Below are 17,156 nucleotides of genomic sequence, written 5' to 3'. Positions count from 1 at the left end.
CCTGGTGTAAAAGATGAAGATGAGGAGTGAAGAAAGGAAACAGCTCCTGATGAAAAGTGACATCTCAGTCCAGGTGAAGAGGGGCGGAGTCACAGAGACTATCCGAGGAGCTCTGAGCAGGTAGAGGGACCAGATTCACCTGAGTGCTAACTGTTAGCTTTTGAGCTAACACATTCTCATTTAGAGTGACCTGGATGTTAACCTTTCACCTTTTTAAAAAATGATTTGTGCTCACATTTATTGCTCCACAGCCTCATCACAGAACATTTTAACTTCCCTCCTATTCACTTCCTGCAAATTATTTTACTGTATATAAAGGATGGAAGCATCTGAAAGTGAACCCAACATTCATCCGTGGGGGCGGGGCTCCTCCGGCTTTATTTGGGGAAACAACCCCAGAGTTCTCACTTGGCTTGACGTCAGTGGACTCTGATGAGTTTACACAACAGGATGGTATTTTGTAAGTTACGACCTGCATCAGGGTGAAAGGCGAGGACAAACAGACGTGTGCTTCGGGGCAGCACACGGGCTTATCATCTCTGGTTTCACACCCAGCATCAGACCTCGCCGACGTCACCGTGTCTGTGCAGACCTTTACTGCACAGCGCGCACTCACAGCTGACATTGAAACTCATCGTTTCTATTCCATTAATCCAACATTAAAACGGTGTAACAGAGACACGTAGCTGTTTATTCTTACTCAGAACTCACAGATAGTTTTAAAGTCTGTTACTCCGTTGTAGTCGTCTCTGTTTGTCCACCAGCGCGATGCAAACAGGAACAACAATCAGGCTTTTCAGCCTTTTGTGTTTGAAATGACGAGTCTCGGGGAAAAGGCAGGTAGAAGGTGAGGTAGTCCTGAGACATGTTTGTTAAATACAATAAGACAGGGCTGATGTTTTAAACTTTTATTAGTTTTTTATTTAATTTGTCCTACAAAGACGGATCTTTGATAAATATCCCAGCCACTGTGAATCCGCCTGTACGTCACGGCCTGCAGGTGGCAGCACTGTAGCTTCATGTCTATGTGGTGCTGCAGGTTAGTGAACATGTCGTTCACTGTTTTTGCTTCCACAGACCGGCGGGACGCTCTCGACTCAGCGGCAGGAGGAAGCTCAGAGCTCACCTGGTGGAGGTGGGGCAGAGGATGGTGGCGTTTGTATCCGGGCTGCTGATCGCGTCTCTGTACGGACTCATGACTCTCTTCCTGCAGAAACAGCCGCTGTGGTTCTGCGCCCACACCACGTTGTGCTTGGCTGGCCTGGCAGCGTTCGGTATGGGGCTGTCGGTCAGCGTCAGGGCCAGCATCATGGTCATGCTGCCCTCCATGTGCTCAGGTTTGTCAGCGACGCGCCTTCAAGGTTTTATACCGATCCTCTCTTTTTTCATCGATATAAATCTGACATGCTGTAGAAGAGAAAAACATCCCAAAAATGACAATATTGTGTGTTGTAATAAGTCCTCATCGTTAGTGCTACTACTACTAAAGAAACTTATAAACTCTGTAAATTAGTAAAGCAAGTGTGTAAGTCCATCTCTGAATGTTTGTAAAGCATTCCTGCGTTAAGCTTAACAAACGATATATGGAGCGACTGCCTCTTCTTGCTGCTACTTCAATCATGAAACTGCTTAACGATCAGCTGATCGGCTTTTCTGTCGCGAGTCCGTCTCTCTGGTTTGTTTTTGGCCCACTTTGCGCCAGAAAGAGGAAACCAGCGGCTGAACAACAGCAGCACGTTTAAGCTTGATCAGCTGTTGTTAGAATTTATTTATTATTACTTTCTACTCGAGGATCTTTTTCTATGTAGCTGACGCTGGTAACTGTGCAGGGGCGGATCTAGCAAAGTTTAGCCAGGGGGGCCGATAGGGCATTAACAGGGAAAAGGGGGCACAAAGACATACTTTTCTTTCTTATTCTCATTTAAAATGTCTAGCTTTTAATAAATAATTATCTGACACCCAAAGTTTTAATTTGATGTAAAATGAATAGAAGTCAATTACTGTATATAGTAACTATTAAGTCTAATATATATACCCTAGTAAGCTATAGTACTTTTTACTTTGGGAAGGTACCATCTGTACAGTCTGCAATTTTGTTGAAGAAAGATGTTGAATCTATTTAATATTTCTTGAAAAAAAATTGATTTCTGTGCATTTTTTTCACACTGCATCAAATTAAGGTTGATTACGTCGATTAAGCATCATGAGGTGGAGCGTGAGGGGTGGTTCCCTATTTTTTAGTTATTTATTTTTGTTGTTGCTGGGAGTTGGAACCCTATTAGTTAGGTTGCTTAATATTTATGCTAAGTACTCTTTAAAATACCAGAATAGTGAGGATGGTGTAGGTTTAAGTTTATTAGATTGATCAGTATTGCTGTACTATGAAATATTTTTTTGTATACAGGTATAACAGAATAGCTTTAGTGTAGTTGTTGTTTTAAACTTGAGTATGAACTTGCAGACTTGCAAAATGCAGCAAGATATTTTAAAAAACAGTTTTGTTGGTTAAAAAACACTATATCGGATTCATATCGGTATCGGCAGATATCCAAATTTATGATATCGGTATCGGACATAAAAAAGTGGTATCGTGCCATCTCTAGAATAAAGTTACGACCACAGGTGACGCCGTACAGAGCTCTCAGAGACTGCGCGCCAATATTCAGATGGTGAAAACTCTGAGAGGTCGAGCTGTTATTGCCCTTTAAAGCTCTAAATAAGACACTTCTGAGCTCCTGTACAATTCAGTTTGAGAACTTCTGCTTTGAAATGATCAAAATGACATCATCACACGCAGGTCTCCATCTTTGTCCACGACGTCACTCGCTGTGTTAAAGGGAACAACTTTAAGAAATTCAAATTCATCATGCTGTTCTTGTGCAAAATCTAGATATGAAGTCAAGTAAACCGTCTTCTGGTATTGTGGCGCTTACACTACCGGTCGAGTAAGATGAGCTTCCAAAACAGAGAAGCATTTCTAAATGACGTCATAGCTCAAAGGGATGAGTTAGGACTCATAAATCAAGTTAGAGCCTCCATGTTGATTCAGAAAAAACGTGACTCTCTCCACTTATGAGCTTCCAGGTATGAAATCTCTGAGCAGACTTCTACAACGGCACAAATAGAGTTCTCAGATTTGAAGCAACACACACTCTACGTGCTCCCTAACCTTCAAACAGAGTTGGACCTCCTCCCAAACGCAAATGGACCTGATGCAGTACGAGCTCTGAAGTGGAGGTTGAATCCCAAGGTCCCAAATAAACATGGAGTTCCCAGCAGAGTCACTATTCCCGATTAGAGGTGGACAATCAGAGCTTCTGAATTAGACGCCAGGTCCACGCCGTCACAGCGCTTCTCTTCCTGTGTTTCAGGTCATGGCAGGAACTTCCTCCTCCTCATGTTCGTGTCGCTGCTCGTGTCCGGTCCGCTCAGCAACACGTTGGAGAACACCGAGCGAGCCGCCTCCAGCCTGCTGTGTGGAGCTGAGCTGGCAGCCAATCAAACGCAGGAACTGATGCAGAAAGCAGCCACGCCCCTCTTCTGTAAGACCCGCCCCCACACCCACTGCAGTTACAGCCGCCAGTGCTCCTAAAAATTTACCACTCGTGTTTCATATTGAAATTTAATAGAATTTTAAACAAAATATGAATTTTATATCAGTTGCTGCCGTTTTTATCCAGTTTCATGGTTTCATATAATTCTTTCTGATCCAGTCACAAATCAGATGAATGTGGCGAGCTGTGAGCGTCAGTGTTTTTGTTGGTTTGCAGCCGTGTTGGACCACATCAGGGAGATCAGCAGAAACGCGTACGCCGTCGCAGGAAGAGTCCAGAACTTCATCTACGCTATGACAGACAGCATCCGCCATGTTGGTAAGGCAGCCTCTTTAACCAGCTGATATGGGACAGCAGTTCCTGCAGATGCAGCCACCAGATCCAGTGCATGGTGCGACAGTGGTCAGCACTATATCCTCACAGACAGAAGGTTCCTGGTTCAAATCCCAGCCGGGGCATGTCTGTGTACAGTTTGTACGTTTCTTTCTGTCCCAAAGACAAGTTAGTCATTCGAAAGTGGCCGTGACTGTGAAACAGATGAAGTGTACATGCAATATAAATGCAAGCTTTGCACCTGTGACATAACAAAATGAACCAATTAGAAAACACTTTCACTGAGCTAACAAACATCAAAGACGCCTCAGAGGGTCATAAGATTGTAAAAGCATGTATTTATCTCAAATAGGCTCTTCAGACTTTCTCATTTGGTGTAGATGAAGGAAAACTGACCCGAACCATGCTGTGAAGGCAGGAAGTGCAGCCCTGTGTTAAAGAGGACTGATGGTTTCACCCACAGTCATTTACAGTTGGCTGCAGTTTCACACCTTCCATGTGCATACCTGGGGATCCACACTCTGAGCTGCAGGCCCCGCCCAGAACAGAACAGGTGTCGCTGACATCAGATTTTAAGTTGAGTTTCTGTGTTTGGTAAAGGGAGGAGGCTGGGCCTGAGGTGTGTAGCACTGTGGGCGGGCTGAGGCCTTATAGGAGACAGTGTGTGTCAGACCGACCATGTTTGCCATACGCCTGCAGATACTCACCTTACACCTCTGACCTCTGACCCTGCAGCTCGCGCGCTGAGGAATGTCCTACGCTTCCTGGCCGATATCGGGGACATCTGTAACGAAAAGATGGGAACTCCGTACAGGAAGTGCCGGTCACTGTTTGAGGAAGCTCGAAGCGACTGCTCTGAGCTGCTGGGCGACTTCAACTTCCTGTGCAACATCGTGGACGGCTTCCTGCCGCTCTGCAACCTGGCCCGCGGTGCGTCCATGTATCCCGGTCCTTGTGTGGACGTTAACCCTCAGAGGCACAAATATCAAAGTTACAGAAGGTCAGGCTGTAATCTCTGAGACTTAAAGAATAAAACGTGGAAAAGGAGTGTCGGACAAGCTCTACTGTTCACGGTCCAGGACACTTTTCACTTATTTCAATGATTTTATTCTAATGTCAGCGTGGCCTTAAAAACCAAAGAGTCCAAACTCTGTATTTGCTCTCACGTTCATCTTTACGTCTCTGTAATCGTCTCACTGTTGGTCTTTCAGCTGGCGAGTTCTTCTGCATCGTCCCTTCCTACATCGCCGACCACCTGAGGAAACGTCTCGCGGCTCGTGAGTCCATTTCCTCTTTATTGTTTAGCCTTTACTGCCGGGCGCACAGAGGCTGACTCCTGCCTCTTTCAGCTGTCATTGCAGTGTTTCAGAAGATGAAGCGTGAGTTTGAGTTCAACATCTCCGCCTCACTGGACTTTGACCTGGATGCCAACAGCAGCCAGTCTCTGCACCAGATGTCTCAGAGCATCATGTCGGAGATTTCATCGGAACTTCAAGTGTTTCAGAAGCTGAGTGGACCGCTGGCGTACATCGGCCTCGTCCTGCTCGCCTGCTCCTTCCTCAGGTCGGGACTCTTCTCACATCTACACACTTGGTTCACTGAATCTATCTAATGTACAACAGCTGCACACTTCAGTTGCTCCACACAGTGCACATGCTTCAGTTCATCTAATAGATGCAACGCAACACTTTAAAATCCTTCAGTCACACCACAAGTATTCGTCCCCTCCTTGAATCTATTTATTTAAAAGGGACAGCGCAGCTTAACTGAGTCCAAGTACAAAACAGGAAACTGATGTAATACACAAGTTTATAGCTATTGCTAATTTTCAACAATTGTCCCTTGTTGGGTTTACAATCAAAATAGATGCATTTTACAATAAAACAATAAAACTTAACTCATGAGTTCAGTTTCACGGCCACACCGGGGCTGATCACCTAAACCAGCGGTGTCCTTCAGAGCTACCGTCCTGCAGCGTTTAGACGCATCCTTGTTTCGACACACCTGAATCAAATGAATGGCTTGTTATCAGGCCTTTGCTGAACTTGATGGCGTGCTGAAGAGATGATCCAAGCAATTTGATTCAGCTGTGTTGGAGCAGGGATGCATCTAAAAGCTGCAGACAGTAGACTGGAGTTGGACACCCCTGACTTAGACAAAGCGCGTCTGACAGAGCGAAGCACGCCAAAAGATCCCAAACAGCAGCAAATCATTCCTCGATTGAAAGAAAGAGCTGAGACACAAAGTCGCTGACATCCATCAGTCTGGAGAGGGTTGCAGATCCGTTTCTAAGCCTGTAAAACTTTGGTCGACCAAAATTACTTTGGGAACGCATCAGTGGCTCATCTGGGAGGTCACAGAAGAACCCAGAACAACATCTAAAGAACCGCAGGCCTCACTCGCATCAGGTGAGGTCAGAGTCGCTGTAACTGGTGGAACCATGGATTCTGCTCTCGACCAGGATGAAGGAGAACCTTCCACCATCAGGACGGTGATCAGGAACACGGCATCGTGTGGCGCCTAAAATGCTTTGAAGAGGCTGTTCCTGCTGGAAAACCCTCTAATGTGACTGAATTCAAATAATTCTGCAAAGAAGAGCGTGGCACGCTTCCTCCACAGCGACGTGAAGCACTCATTGCTCAGCGTCAGTTATGGTCGCACAACCAGGTGTTAGGTTTAGGGTGGAGTTACTTCTTCACACAGGTGGGTTTGGAGAGCTTCCTCCCTGTAAACCAAATCATTATTGATCACATTAAAATCTGTTTGATGATCTGCAAGTGTGAAAAATGCAAAAAATAAAATAAGCAGGAAAATGTTTTATTATTTCTCTGTTTTCGCTCCACATGCGCCGCTCGGTCTCCCTGATCCACAGGCGTCAGCTTACTTGAGCTGCCTGATTCAGTTTGGTTCATTTGCGCTCTTTAGTTCATGACATCTGCACATACTCTGCATGCTTTAGGTCACTTTAGCCAAATGCAAACCACATGCTTGAGTTTACTTCAGCTACACGAGGACGATTCAGGAAGTCTTTCATAGCTCACGCAGCAACATCTGTGCAGCAGAGACTCATCTGTAATCTCATCGCTGCAGTTTTTCAGCTCTGCATCGTCTTCTCACATCGCTCTGCTCGTTTCCTTTTTTATTCAGTTTCATTTCGCTTTTTGAGGTATTTTGCTTCATCGATCCACTTTATCATGTTCAGCTCTTTGTGGCATTTTTACTCCACGAGCTTCCTTATTTGACTTTTTCCCCTCGTCTCACTCTTTACACTTCACTTTATTTCCACGAGCGTTGCTTTGCATTAACCTCGATGCTGATTGTTGCTGATGGGTGTTGATGTGGTTGTGTGTCTGCAGGGCAGTGCAGTACAGACACAGGTACCTCCACAATATTAAATTTGATAACAACTACATCACTGCTCAGTTTAAAGACCTTGACCAAAGGGTGACCTCAGTAGGCGGAGCCTCTGTGTTTCCAATCACGCGCAGAGAGGCCAAGACCTACATCACACCACGTGAGTACATCTGTGTGTGTGGGTTTGTTTGTTAGCTTGTGTGACAGGTACACAGCAGGTGCTGGACGAGGTCATGGTTTGTGGATCAGCGATGTTCATCAAAGCGATCTGACGCGTCTGTCCTGCAGTGTCATTTCAGCTGACGTACAGAGAGCGGCGGGCGGTGATGGCGGGCTTGGTTTCGGTCTTCAGGCACCTGATCATAGGCAGCCTGCTGGTGGCGCTGGACTTCCTGGTGTTCTGGATTCTGGATCAGGTGCACCACCAGGTGACGGAGGACATCGTGGCCAGAGGTGAGCCAGCACACCTGCCAAAAACAGCCCTGCGTTTTCACTGTGAGCGGTGACCAGCGTGACGCTCTGTCCCGATAGTTCCGGTCACGGTGGCGGTCCAGGTGAACGGGTCGGGTTACGCCTCAGACATCTACAGAGACGTGGTGGCCTCGTTCAACATCCTGCAGCGGGGAAACATCACCGTGATCAGCAAGAAGTGCCTGCTGGAGCCGTCAGAACCAAACTACAACACGTGTTTCATCCTAGGTATGACATCACACAGGAAGCGAATCACAATTGGCCTCATTGAACTTTAAAGGAGGACAAACCACGTAAAGCTTAGAATAAATCAGTGCGTGGCTGCAGTGACGCAGGTGGCTGTAGCTGCCAGCTGTCTGCTCAGTTTCAGCTCTTGTAACCTCTGCAGTGTCTGTGCTGTGGAGCCTTTGGACGCAGTTTTAATGCAGTCATCTAATGAATAACATGATTTTGTACTAATAGATCGATAGGTCTGCACTGATTACAAGATCCAGTTTATGCATCTGCAGCTTTTTGAATAATCTTCCTAGTTTTAGCTGTTAACGGATTCACAATCTACCCAAATGATCCCTGAACAAAAGAGGACGCTGCCATGACGGGAAGATGAATGTGGTCTCAATCTAAGGACCTATACTTTCCCCGCAGACACACACACACACTTCCTGTAGTACATCCTGCTTCCATCTCCTCTCCAGGTAAACAATGGAAAAGGAAAAGTAATTCATCAGACCGGGACACCACCTTGGCCTGGCTCTGTGCTCATTGTAGGTGGAGGTGGAGTGATCTGGCTCCTTTGAGCTGCAGTAACCCTTATGTGGGCTCTGAGCATACTGGCTGCTTCACCTGTCATCCTTCCTTGGATCACTGTGTGCAACGTGACCCCTGCCCTAATCACTCACTGGCCTTTTACCTGCCTCCAGGGCATCACCTCGAACAGCTGACTGCTCACCTGCTGTGTTAAAAATCCCACACAAGGACACACCAGGAGGCTGATTGTAACGAGATAATCGGTGTTATTCATCTCAGGCATCAGTGGTTTCATTTTGTTGCTGGAAGCAAAGTCGTAATAAAATAAAAGCCAGATTCCTGAGTTCATAGAAGCTTCCTGTACTGGAAACGGGCCAGTAGCAGCAGAGGAAGAGGATTTAAAAAAAAAAACAAAAAAAAAAAAAACTACCCAGGAATGTGGAATCCGAGTGTCAGAGCGACTGCGTTGTTTTGTCTGAACACGCAGATGACTGGAAGCAACGTTTTGAGTGACTGTTGAGAGAAGCTGTGACGACAGAGCGTCTCTGACACAAACACGTCCTGAGCTCAGGAGCTTTAATCCAGCTTTGACCTGCAAACATCACAACAAAGACGAGCAGAGGAAGAGGTTGTGTTGTTTTGAGCTTAGCAATGACTCATCAGTCACTGATCCGTCCAGAGCTTTTGGAATATTTGAGTTTCATTAAAACTGAAAGAGCAGACAGTCAGATTTCTAACACTCATATGACGTGACAACATGGAGTCGTAGCATCCTTCATCACTTTACACGCTCCACTTACTCAACTATTCAGACCACAGCATGAGCTTCAAACCTTACAATGAAATAATTAGATACTGAGATCAATAAGAACTAGGGCTGCCACAAACCATTATTTTGATAGTCGACTAATCAGATCATCATCCATTGGACGTAAAACGTACAGCTTATTGCACCAGCAGCATCTGCTCTTATATAACTATCATTAGCTTACAGCTTTAAGTGTTTACGGTGCTAACTAAAAATAAAGACAAGATGATCGTTTATTAAATTTTAATGAAGTTTGCAGATTGTTTCGGTGAAGTTTAATAAACTCCTTGCTATCTAAAATCTAACAGGACACCGGAGTATATTCTCCAGCATCTCACACTTCTGATAATCAGCTGTCCGTCCGATATCTGTGTTGTATGTGTGTTATTGCCGTCACACCGTGAAGACGGGGTCGGTGTTTCAGCCACACACATTTTCACCTTTCTTTTTTAACCACATTGAGACAAAGGGACTTTACTGGTTTTACTGGTTGTGGTCTGTGTTGCAGGCTTCCTGTTGGGTTTGGCTCTGCTTGTGTCTCTGACCAGCGGATTCATGCAGCGCTGCAGACGCCTCATCTGTGCTTCATATCACCCTGAGAGAGAGCAGGTACTCACACACTTAGAGTCACATGATTCGGACGACGCCTCTCGCCCTGTGACAGCGGGGACGGGCTCCAGCTGTCACAGGGCGAGAGGCGTCCCCGAAATGGAGAAATGGGAGAAAATTTGTGGGTGGGTGGAAACCTTGTCGCAGGTTATTGCTGCGTTTTTGTTTAAACCAGTTGAACTGAAGCTGGAAGTTTGCACCTGAGTCATGCCTCCTGCCCGTCCGTCGACACTGTGTGAGTTTTAAATCCACTGCAGTGGTGTGGATTTACAAGGAGAACTCTGATTTAAACCAGCTCTGAACCCTCTAACAAAGCTGTCTGGCAGCGCACGCAGCCGCTCCTGGGTGGCTCGCATTTTTTCAAACCTGGGCTCATATTCTCTTCGTGGATTTTGGACGCCGGCCAGCCTCGCAGAGATGATGTAAACCGATCCTCTGACAACACGAGGATCAGGAGAGCTGTGCCCCAGGGCAGGTTTTTTTATTTCACCTGCATGCCCCGCCCACTCCTCCTCTCCGAGTGAAGGTGTGCTGTTTTGGTGAGACGAGCGAAGAGGAAGAACAGCTGCTGCTGTGGGTGAAAGGTCACGGAGCAGAGAGGCATCTGAAGAATCTGCAGAATGAAAGAGTGAGAGGAGGAGGAAGGAGGAGGCAGGTCCGGACTGCTCGCAGAGACCCGAGCCCGGGCGAGGCCGAAAGTCAGGAAAACACGCTGCTGCCACAAACCAGCCCGGCAACTCCGTCACATAGATCCGATCTCCAGTTTAAAGGCCAAAGCTTTCCCAGTCTTAGACGATTCCCCACAAAAGGAAATCAATAAATCAATAAACAACCACCAAATAACACCAACGTTTGACTTTTGCCAAAACACTTTCACAATGAAGGTTAGAAACATTTCCCAGCATGCCGCTGGGCATGAGACCGAGCGGCTGGCTTCATGGTGGCGGTGCCATCTTTTGTAAATGCAGCCTGCGGTTTAGGAAAGGATTATTGTCAGGATTCAAATAGATCCACGTTCACCGCATGTTAGAAATCCGGGCGATGACCCAGCTGCAGCCTGCACTCACTCTGAGGTCGTGCCCGCTGCTCGTGACTGCGAAGCATTCACGCTGAAAAGGTTAGAGGCGGGCGCGCTGCTCGACAGCTGGCGCAGGTTTAACGGTGTGGAGGTGCTCGCCGCTTCAACCTCATGTATTTTGGCAACGCCTTTCTGCGCGACCCTGATTGTTCGGGTTACAGGAACCAGAACATCCTGTGCCGCCCGGCTGGTCGACGGCTCTGAGGCGGGGGCTGTGTGTCTAATGTTGATCACAAACTGCTGTGGCAAACGGCGACTAGTGTGTCTGTTAACACATCTGTTTTCTGTGCTTTGGTCGTGGTGGTTGTGAAATTTCTGGGAAATGACCCACTGCCGTCGGCCGCTTTCAACTCTGATTTCACAAAGAGTTCAGTTTGGTGTTTGCTTTTCCTCTGTCTGCACGTTAGTGTGTGTCTGCTGCACGTGTCGTTCGCTCTGCAGGCTGGATGCAACTTTCACGCAATAAATCACACCAATGTTGCTTTCTGGATTCCTCCTCTTCTTCTGTTTGTAGTGAAATATAATCAGCCGCGTGTTCTGGGCGTGGTTGCTTTTCTGACTGCCAGGAGTGCGTGCCGGAGATGCGATTGGCTGGAGGACGCCGGGTCAGATTTAGTGTCACGCCAAATCTGAGCCCAGCGCAGCCTCATGGGCTCCGTTTAGATGACTGGGAGAGCTGCTGGGATGCTGCTGGGCTGAGTTTGGCCTGTTGATTTTTCTGTTAGTGTGGAGTCGGAGCCTCGACAGATTAGATGTGAGTCCTCAGTAACATGACAGCGTGGGTTCATTTACGGCCCCGTGATGTTTTATATAAGGATGGTTAGTCGGTTACTCCGTGTTCGTCTCACTGATGCTGTTTCCTTAATCAGTGTGTTAGCCGCGGTTCACTGCATGTTAAAACAAACCCACGACGAGCTGCAGGAGAAGCAAACGGACTCAGTGGGAATCTGAGCGGGACACCAGCAGGTCACTGGAGTGTGAAACTAGCTTAATTTCTTTAACGTGGAATTTTCTGATGATTCCAGCTTCATTGTGCTGCTTATGTTGAAATGTTCCCTCACAAAGCGTAAGAAGCAGCACGTTCATCTGTCGGCCGTCAGTGTGTCGTTGCAACATGTCCGTTTATCTCTGCATCGCCTGACAGCGGACCTGCCCTCACCCTCCCGCCGAGCGGCATGTTTTAACTCTCCGTGACAAACGCTGAAACTCTGCCAATGTTTCTGATTTTGCACAGAGAGCGGGAGGTTGTGTTGCTGCTGTGGTGGATGTTGATCACAGAGCGTGACATTCTGGATGTGTGAGGGAAAAGTGAGACATGATTGTGACGAGCTGGGCTGTTGTCGTTGCGCTCGACAGGAGAGGATCCGGTTCCTCCGCCAGCAGATCCTGGATCAGAGGAGGGGGGTGCGCAGAGCCCTGAGGAGGTCTGTGGGCAGGAGCACAACCGACCCGGGAGGAGGAGGAGGACGTCTCCATGCTCTGCTGATACGGTACAAAGACTGACCTAAAGTCGTGTCCCACAAACACGTGCACGCTTTAGGTGCTGTAGGAGTGAAAAACATTTGTATTTCCCTCAGAAACTGTTGAACACAAATTCAGTCTGATTCAGTTTTTTTTTTTCAAATGATGATTTCATTCGTGAAGGGAAAGACACTCGCTGCTGTGTTTGCGTCCTGATGGGCCGACATCCTCGCTCACTCGTGGTTCCCTCAGAGCAGCCCGGACCATCACACCACCGAGTCCGACTGTAGTGGTGGCAGGTTGATGTTCTGCGTGCAGGTTGACGCAGACGTAACGGGACTCAAACCTTCCACAAAGTTCAGCTTCTGCCTCGTCAGTCCACAGAATATTTCCCAGACGTTACTGGGAGCTTCCAGATGTTTGTTGGCAGATGTGAGACGATCTTTTCGGTCTGCAGTGGTTTTCATTGGACTCTCCCACGGAGGCCATTTTTTGCTCACTCTCATTTTGTTGAATCGTGACCTCTGACCTTAACTGAGGCCTGCAGGTCCTCCTGGATGAATTTTGGTCAGCCGGTCGCTCCTGGGAAGCTTCCAGGACTGTTCCAGGCTTTCTCCATGTGTGGATAACGGCTCCCACCGTGGTTCGCTGGAGTCCCTGATGTCACTGACTTTGTGTCTTTAGATCGTGGCCTGATGTGATGATCCTTTATGCTGCTTCACTGTCACAGCTTGTGGTTAATGCGATGCAACAGGTCTGACAGGGATGAGCAGAGTAGATCGACTTCAGCCTGTTTAATGTTGAAACATTGTGTGTGGTTACATTAATAACAGGGTTGGTATTATTCATTGAAACTAAGGGACCAGAACCTTCAGAAGGTCAGGATGCGATCTGTTTGCATTACTGTCAGGTTACCTGGAGGAGGTCGCCTGTCTCACCTGCTGGGCTTGTCGACACCTGCCTGCTGTCTGGTCTGTGGAGAGGTGCTGCGCCTGCCTGACCTGAGCGCAGTCATCTGTGATGCCCCGCACTGTTCAGGTAAACCCACCGAGGGCGCTCCCTGGTAAAACCGTCCTGAGGTTTTTAGTTTTTATTGGGTGGATTGACCTTTAACCTCTCCACGTGGCGCCTCTTCCTGTCCAGATTCTTTGCAGATTTTCTGCACATTTGCAACAGAAAGTAAGCACAGGGAGCCACGTGCCGGATATCTGCATCAACCCTGAAAAGTCTGTTTGCTGGACATAGCATCAATGTTCAGCCCTGATGATGAATGTGATGTGATTTAGTCTCTGAGGTGTGTCTTTCCCTTTAAACAGTGAGGTAACGCTTTACATCAAAAAACAGCGAAAGACTGAATCATTTCTCACACCAGGACAAATACCTGCAGTGTGACGCCGTAAACTGGAGCGCGTGTGTGTGTGTGTGTGTGTGTGTGTGTGTGTGTGTGTGTGTGTGTGTGTGTGTGTGCGTGCGTGTGTGTGTGCACGCTGAGGGAGTGTCCTGCAGCACTCAGTGTTGTTGACTCAGCTGAAGTGAGAGATAACTGTAACTGTAGCAGATTTAACTCTTTAGCTTCTGTTTAGGTTTCACAGAGCCAAGAGATCCTTTTAAAAGGCTGCAGAGAGGATTACATTGAGCTGGTTAATAAAAAAACACCTGTTATCTGTGACACTGAATCAGTCCACCCAGCAGGAGAACTTTATATCAGACTGCACCCAGTGATAGCCTGGGTCACTGTTTCACTGGTCCTTTCATTTCCTCATAAGTTCGTAGTGAGCGATTTAAAACGAGCAGAGTTTGTGTCATGAATGAGGATGAATGCTCTTTTTACAAGCTGCCGTCTCTTTGCAGGCGTGTACTGTCGGCCGTGCTTCCAGAGTTTGGGGAGCACGTGTGTCATCTGCGTACGACCTCTGACCTTCCAGGAAGACAGCGAGGAGGAGCTGTGAGTGAACGCCAGAGAAGGGCTGTAAAATTGAGCCAGAGCGGTGTCGCCATGTGTCTCATTGACTCTGTTTTAAGTGATTTATAAAGCAGAGAAGCGGCACTGGATTTGAGTTCTGACGTTATCCAGTGACAGGACGTCACAGAGACGCAGGGTGACGAAGGGTCCAAACAACTGTAACGAGGCAGAATTACAACGGTTTCCATGGAGATGCCTGCTGTCACTGTTTAAAAACAAACAGCTGGCAGCGACAGCTGAGGCCACGCCCCCACACAGGCTGACTTACCGCTGCAGCCTGCCTCAAGTGGCCATCAGAGGAATTGCGGTTTTTGTATTAGCTACATTTGTCAGTCTCTGCTGCACACGCCTCCCCGTAGACTGATCGCTGTTAACAGAAACCTAGCGCGCAGCTATGATCTGTTACTCTTCAGCGTTTCTGAACTTCTTTCAGTGATAAATCTTTCCCAAAGCTGTTGGAGCAGCTGAGAACGGCACCGGTTCTCCTTACTTTCCTTGTCAAGAGTCATGTTAAAGATTTAAATTCTTTGCACTTGTGCTCGGGGCCCATCAACAAATATTTGCTTCTTAACATTATTTTCCAAATTAAATTTAGTGAAGGAGCAGATGAGCGATCCAGATGTTTCAGCACAGAAGTGCTTCCTCTAAATCAGTCAAACATGTTCTTCCCTGCCCCGGATTCAGAATCTGGGGTAAAGGTTCCCCTCCATCTTGCAGCTCTGTGTCCCCCAAGAGTGGCTTGCCCCACAGTGGCACCCACTGGTCTATGCTCTCTGTCTGGTTCTCTCAGAGACTCCACTGATGATGAGCGGCCCAGTTTGTCGTCGACCCGCCAGACAAACGCGCAGATAAAGAGGAGGATCCCCACAGCGAGGCAGCAAAGTCCGAGTGGCCGCTCAGGAAGGGAAGCAGAACGAGGAGAGCGCCCCAGCAGTGATGACAGTGTTTACCTGGACTCTGAACTCAGGTAGGACACGTCTGAAGGAGGCATTGATAGAAGCTGATGGTAAACGTAAAGGATCGCATGTCCACATGTAGATATTTTTAAATGTGACCTGCTCGGAGGTTAAAAGTCTTGAACATCTGTTTCCCCCTCTGGCCAGTGAAGCAGACCTGATGTACCAGGACCAACCGGGGTCAGGCGAGTCCGACAGCGACCACTCCTTTAACTCTGCTCTCTCAGAGCACGAGTCCCTCGTCTCAGTCGTCATTCACCGACCCGACCGTGCTCAAAACCTCCAGGACCTTCCACAACCATCGGGTTCTCTCTGGGCTCCGTCTCCCGGACCATGAAGCTCAGCCAGATGTTCCACTTTGTGATTAAAGCTAATAAAGCAAATTTACACATGAAATACCTGATAACAAAACTTTAGCTCCACTTATCGACTTTTTCCACAGAGAGACAAAAATACGGGCTAAATTCTGAAGTCCGAGTCTCGTCTCAGTGAGGCGGAGAATCCAGATGTGCTCCAGATAAACGGATCATAGAGAAAACAGACGGTAGCGGTTCGTGGACCCACATCCTGAAGCCTCGGGTTTGTGCTTTTGAGAACGCCACAAAAAGGCGGGACACAGGAGAACGTCCGAGATCTAAAGGGCTCATCCCAGTAGGGCAGGTGTGTCAAACATAAGGCCCGAGGGCCAGAATGGGCCTGGCAAAGACTCCTGTTGGGTTTGGAAAATGTGGAGCAGGCGATAAATTTTGGACTTACTTGTATTTTTTAAAAGTTTTACGACTTTCTTGTGTTTTTGTTTTTGCTGTAAAGCCACATTTTAAAATTCTGTGAATTAGAAAAACTTTTTTCTTATAATTTTATATAATTATCTATTTTGTTTATTAGTACAAGACAGTCTGAGCAAAGATTTACCTGAGCTTGTTCTGTAATTTTACATGTTTATTTCTTACAGTTTAAGGTGTCGTGATTTCTTTATCATGCAAACTGAACTGAGCCACACTGTTGGAGTATATTTATTTTTCTTATAATAAGAAATCTGAGGGTTTAGTTTAATTTCTTCAAACTGACAGAATTTCACCGATCCGGGTCAGTTAAGATCCAAATATTTGGCCCACTGTGTAAAATGAGTTCGACATCCCTGCAGTAGGACAAACGCTGAAAACCTCCAAGGTGAGATTGCCTGACATCAGCTGACACCACCAAGCAGCTCCTCGCCTTGTTGAGCTCAGTCACCTTACAGATGAATGATTATCTGCTGCTTGATCCTTCGAGCTCACCTGTCGACCCAACGGCCGTAGGTGATGGTAAGAATGTAGACTGACTGTCTTCTGGTTCCTCTGTTTTACCCAAAATGGTCCACGTTAGTCTCAACGCTGCACTGATCCTCTGATCCGTCCACGGTAAAGCACAGAACGTGAAAGTGTTTCAGTGACAGCGGAGAAACAAAACCTGAGAATAAAGAGCTAAAAGAGACCAAACGAACCACACAGACTTAAAACGACACAAAGGAACAACAGGAACCGACAGAAGTGAAAAGACCGTTTCTAATGAAAAGCTTTGATTGGTGTGAAAGTAAAAACACATACTGCCAAAGCATCAGATAACATGATTGTTGTGTGTTTGCGTGTAGCGTGAGGCGTGCTGAGCACACGGAGTAATAAGTCGCTCTGAAATCTACAGACTGAATGTTCTTTGTTTCATTGAAAGTTTTGCTCTGCAGGAGGAAGTAACTGCCAGCCTCACCTGTCGAGGCCTGACCACACTTACTGACTGCTTCCTGCTTGCTGCCACGATCATTACGCGTCTTCCTTTTTTGATTTAT

General features: G+C 47.1%; 1 protein-coding gene across 8 annotated transcripts; it reads left to right on the top strand.

The window, feature by feature from the left end:
• Positions 1–13: 13 nt before the first annotated feature.
• Positions 14–16,285, top strand: dcst2 (DC-STAMP domain containing 2). 8 transcript variants are annotated; one of them, XM_085472439.1, is made up of 17 exons: positions 14–120; positions 1,078–1,135; positions 1,214–1,337; positions 3,372–3,542; positions 3,771–3,872; positions 4,623–4,817; positions 5,099–5,164; positions 5,237–5,450; positions 7,244–7,401; positions 7,530–7,694; positions 7,773–7,940; positions 9,776–9,876; positions 12,311–12,444; positions 13,326–13,453; positions 14,267–14,360; positions 15,169–15,345; positions 15,482–16,285. In XM_085472439.1, the coding sequence occupies exons 1-17, from the start codon at positions 14–16 to the stop codon at positions 15,669–15,671; spliced, it is 2,352 nt and encodes a 783-aa protein (XP_085328565.1). In that variant the 3' UTR covers positions 15,672–16,285. The 8 variants fall into 8 exon arrangements, 7 of the variants coding, with proteins under 7 accessions (XP_085328565.1, XP_085328564.1, XP_085328566.1 ...); XM_085472438.1 differs by having other exon boundaries at positions 1,078–1,337; XM_085472440.1 differs by having other exon boundaries at positions 1,078–1,337; positions 15,487–15,730.
• Positions 16,286–17,156: the final 871 nt, after the last annotated feature.

The sequence above is a fragment of the Copadichromis virginalis genome, linkage group LG11 (assembly GCF_057382275.1).
Source record: "Copadichromis virginalis isolate Kocher_CV1m ecotype Utaka linkage group LG11, C_Virginalis_male_GT1.1, whole genome shotgun sequence".
Lineage (NCBI taxonomy): Eukaryota > Metazoa > Chordata > Actinopteri > Cichliformes > Cichlidae > Copadichromis > Copadichromis virginalis.
Note: the sequence above shows the minus strand (reverse complement) of the source record. Positions and strands in the feature narration are given on the sequence as shown.

Coding starts and splice junctions, on each gene's coding strand:
- dcst2 (XM_085472438.1), top strand. CDS start 14: ATGAAGATGAGGAGTGAAGAAAGGAAACAGCTCCTGATGAAAAGTGAC. Junction 7,402..7,529: donor CAAGACCTACATCACACCAC/GTGAGTACATCT, acceptor TCTGTCCTGCAG/TGTCATTTCAGCTGACGTAC. Junction 15,346..15,481: donor TACCTGGACTCTGAACTCAG/GTAGGACACGTC, acceptor CCCTCTGGCCAG/TGAAGCAGACCTGATGTACC.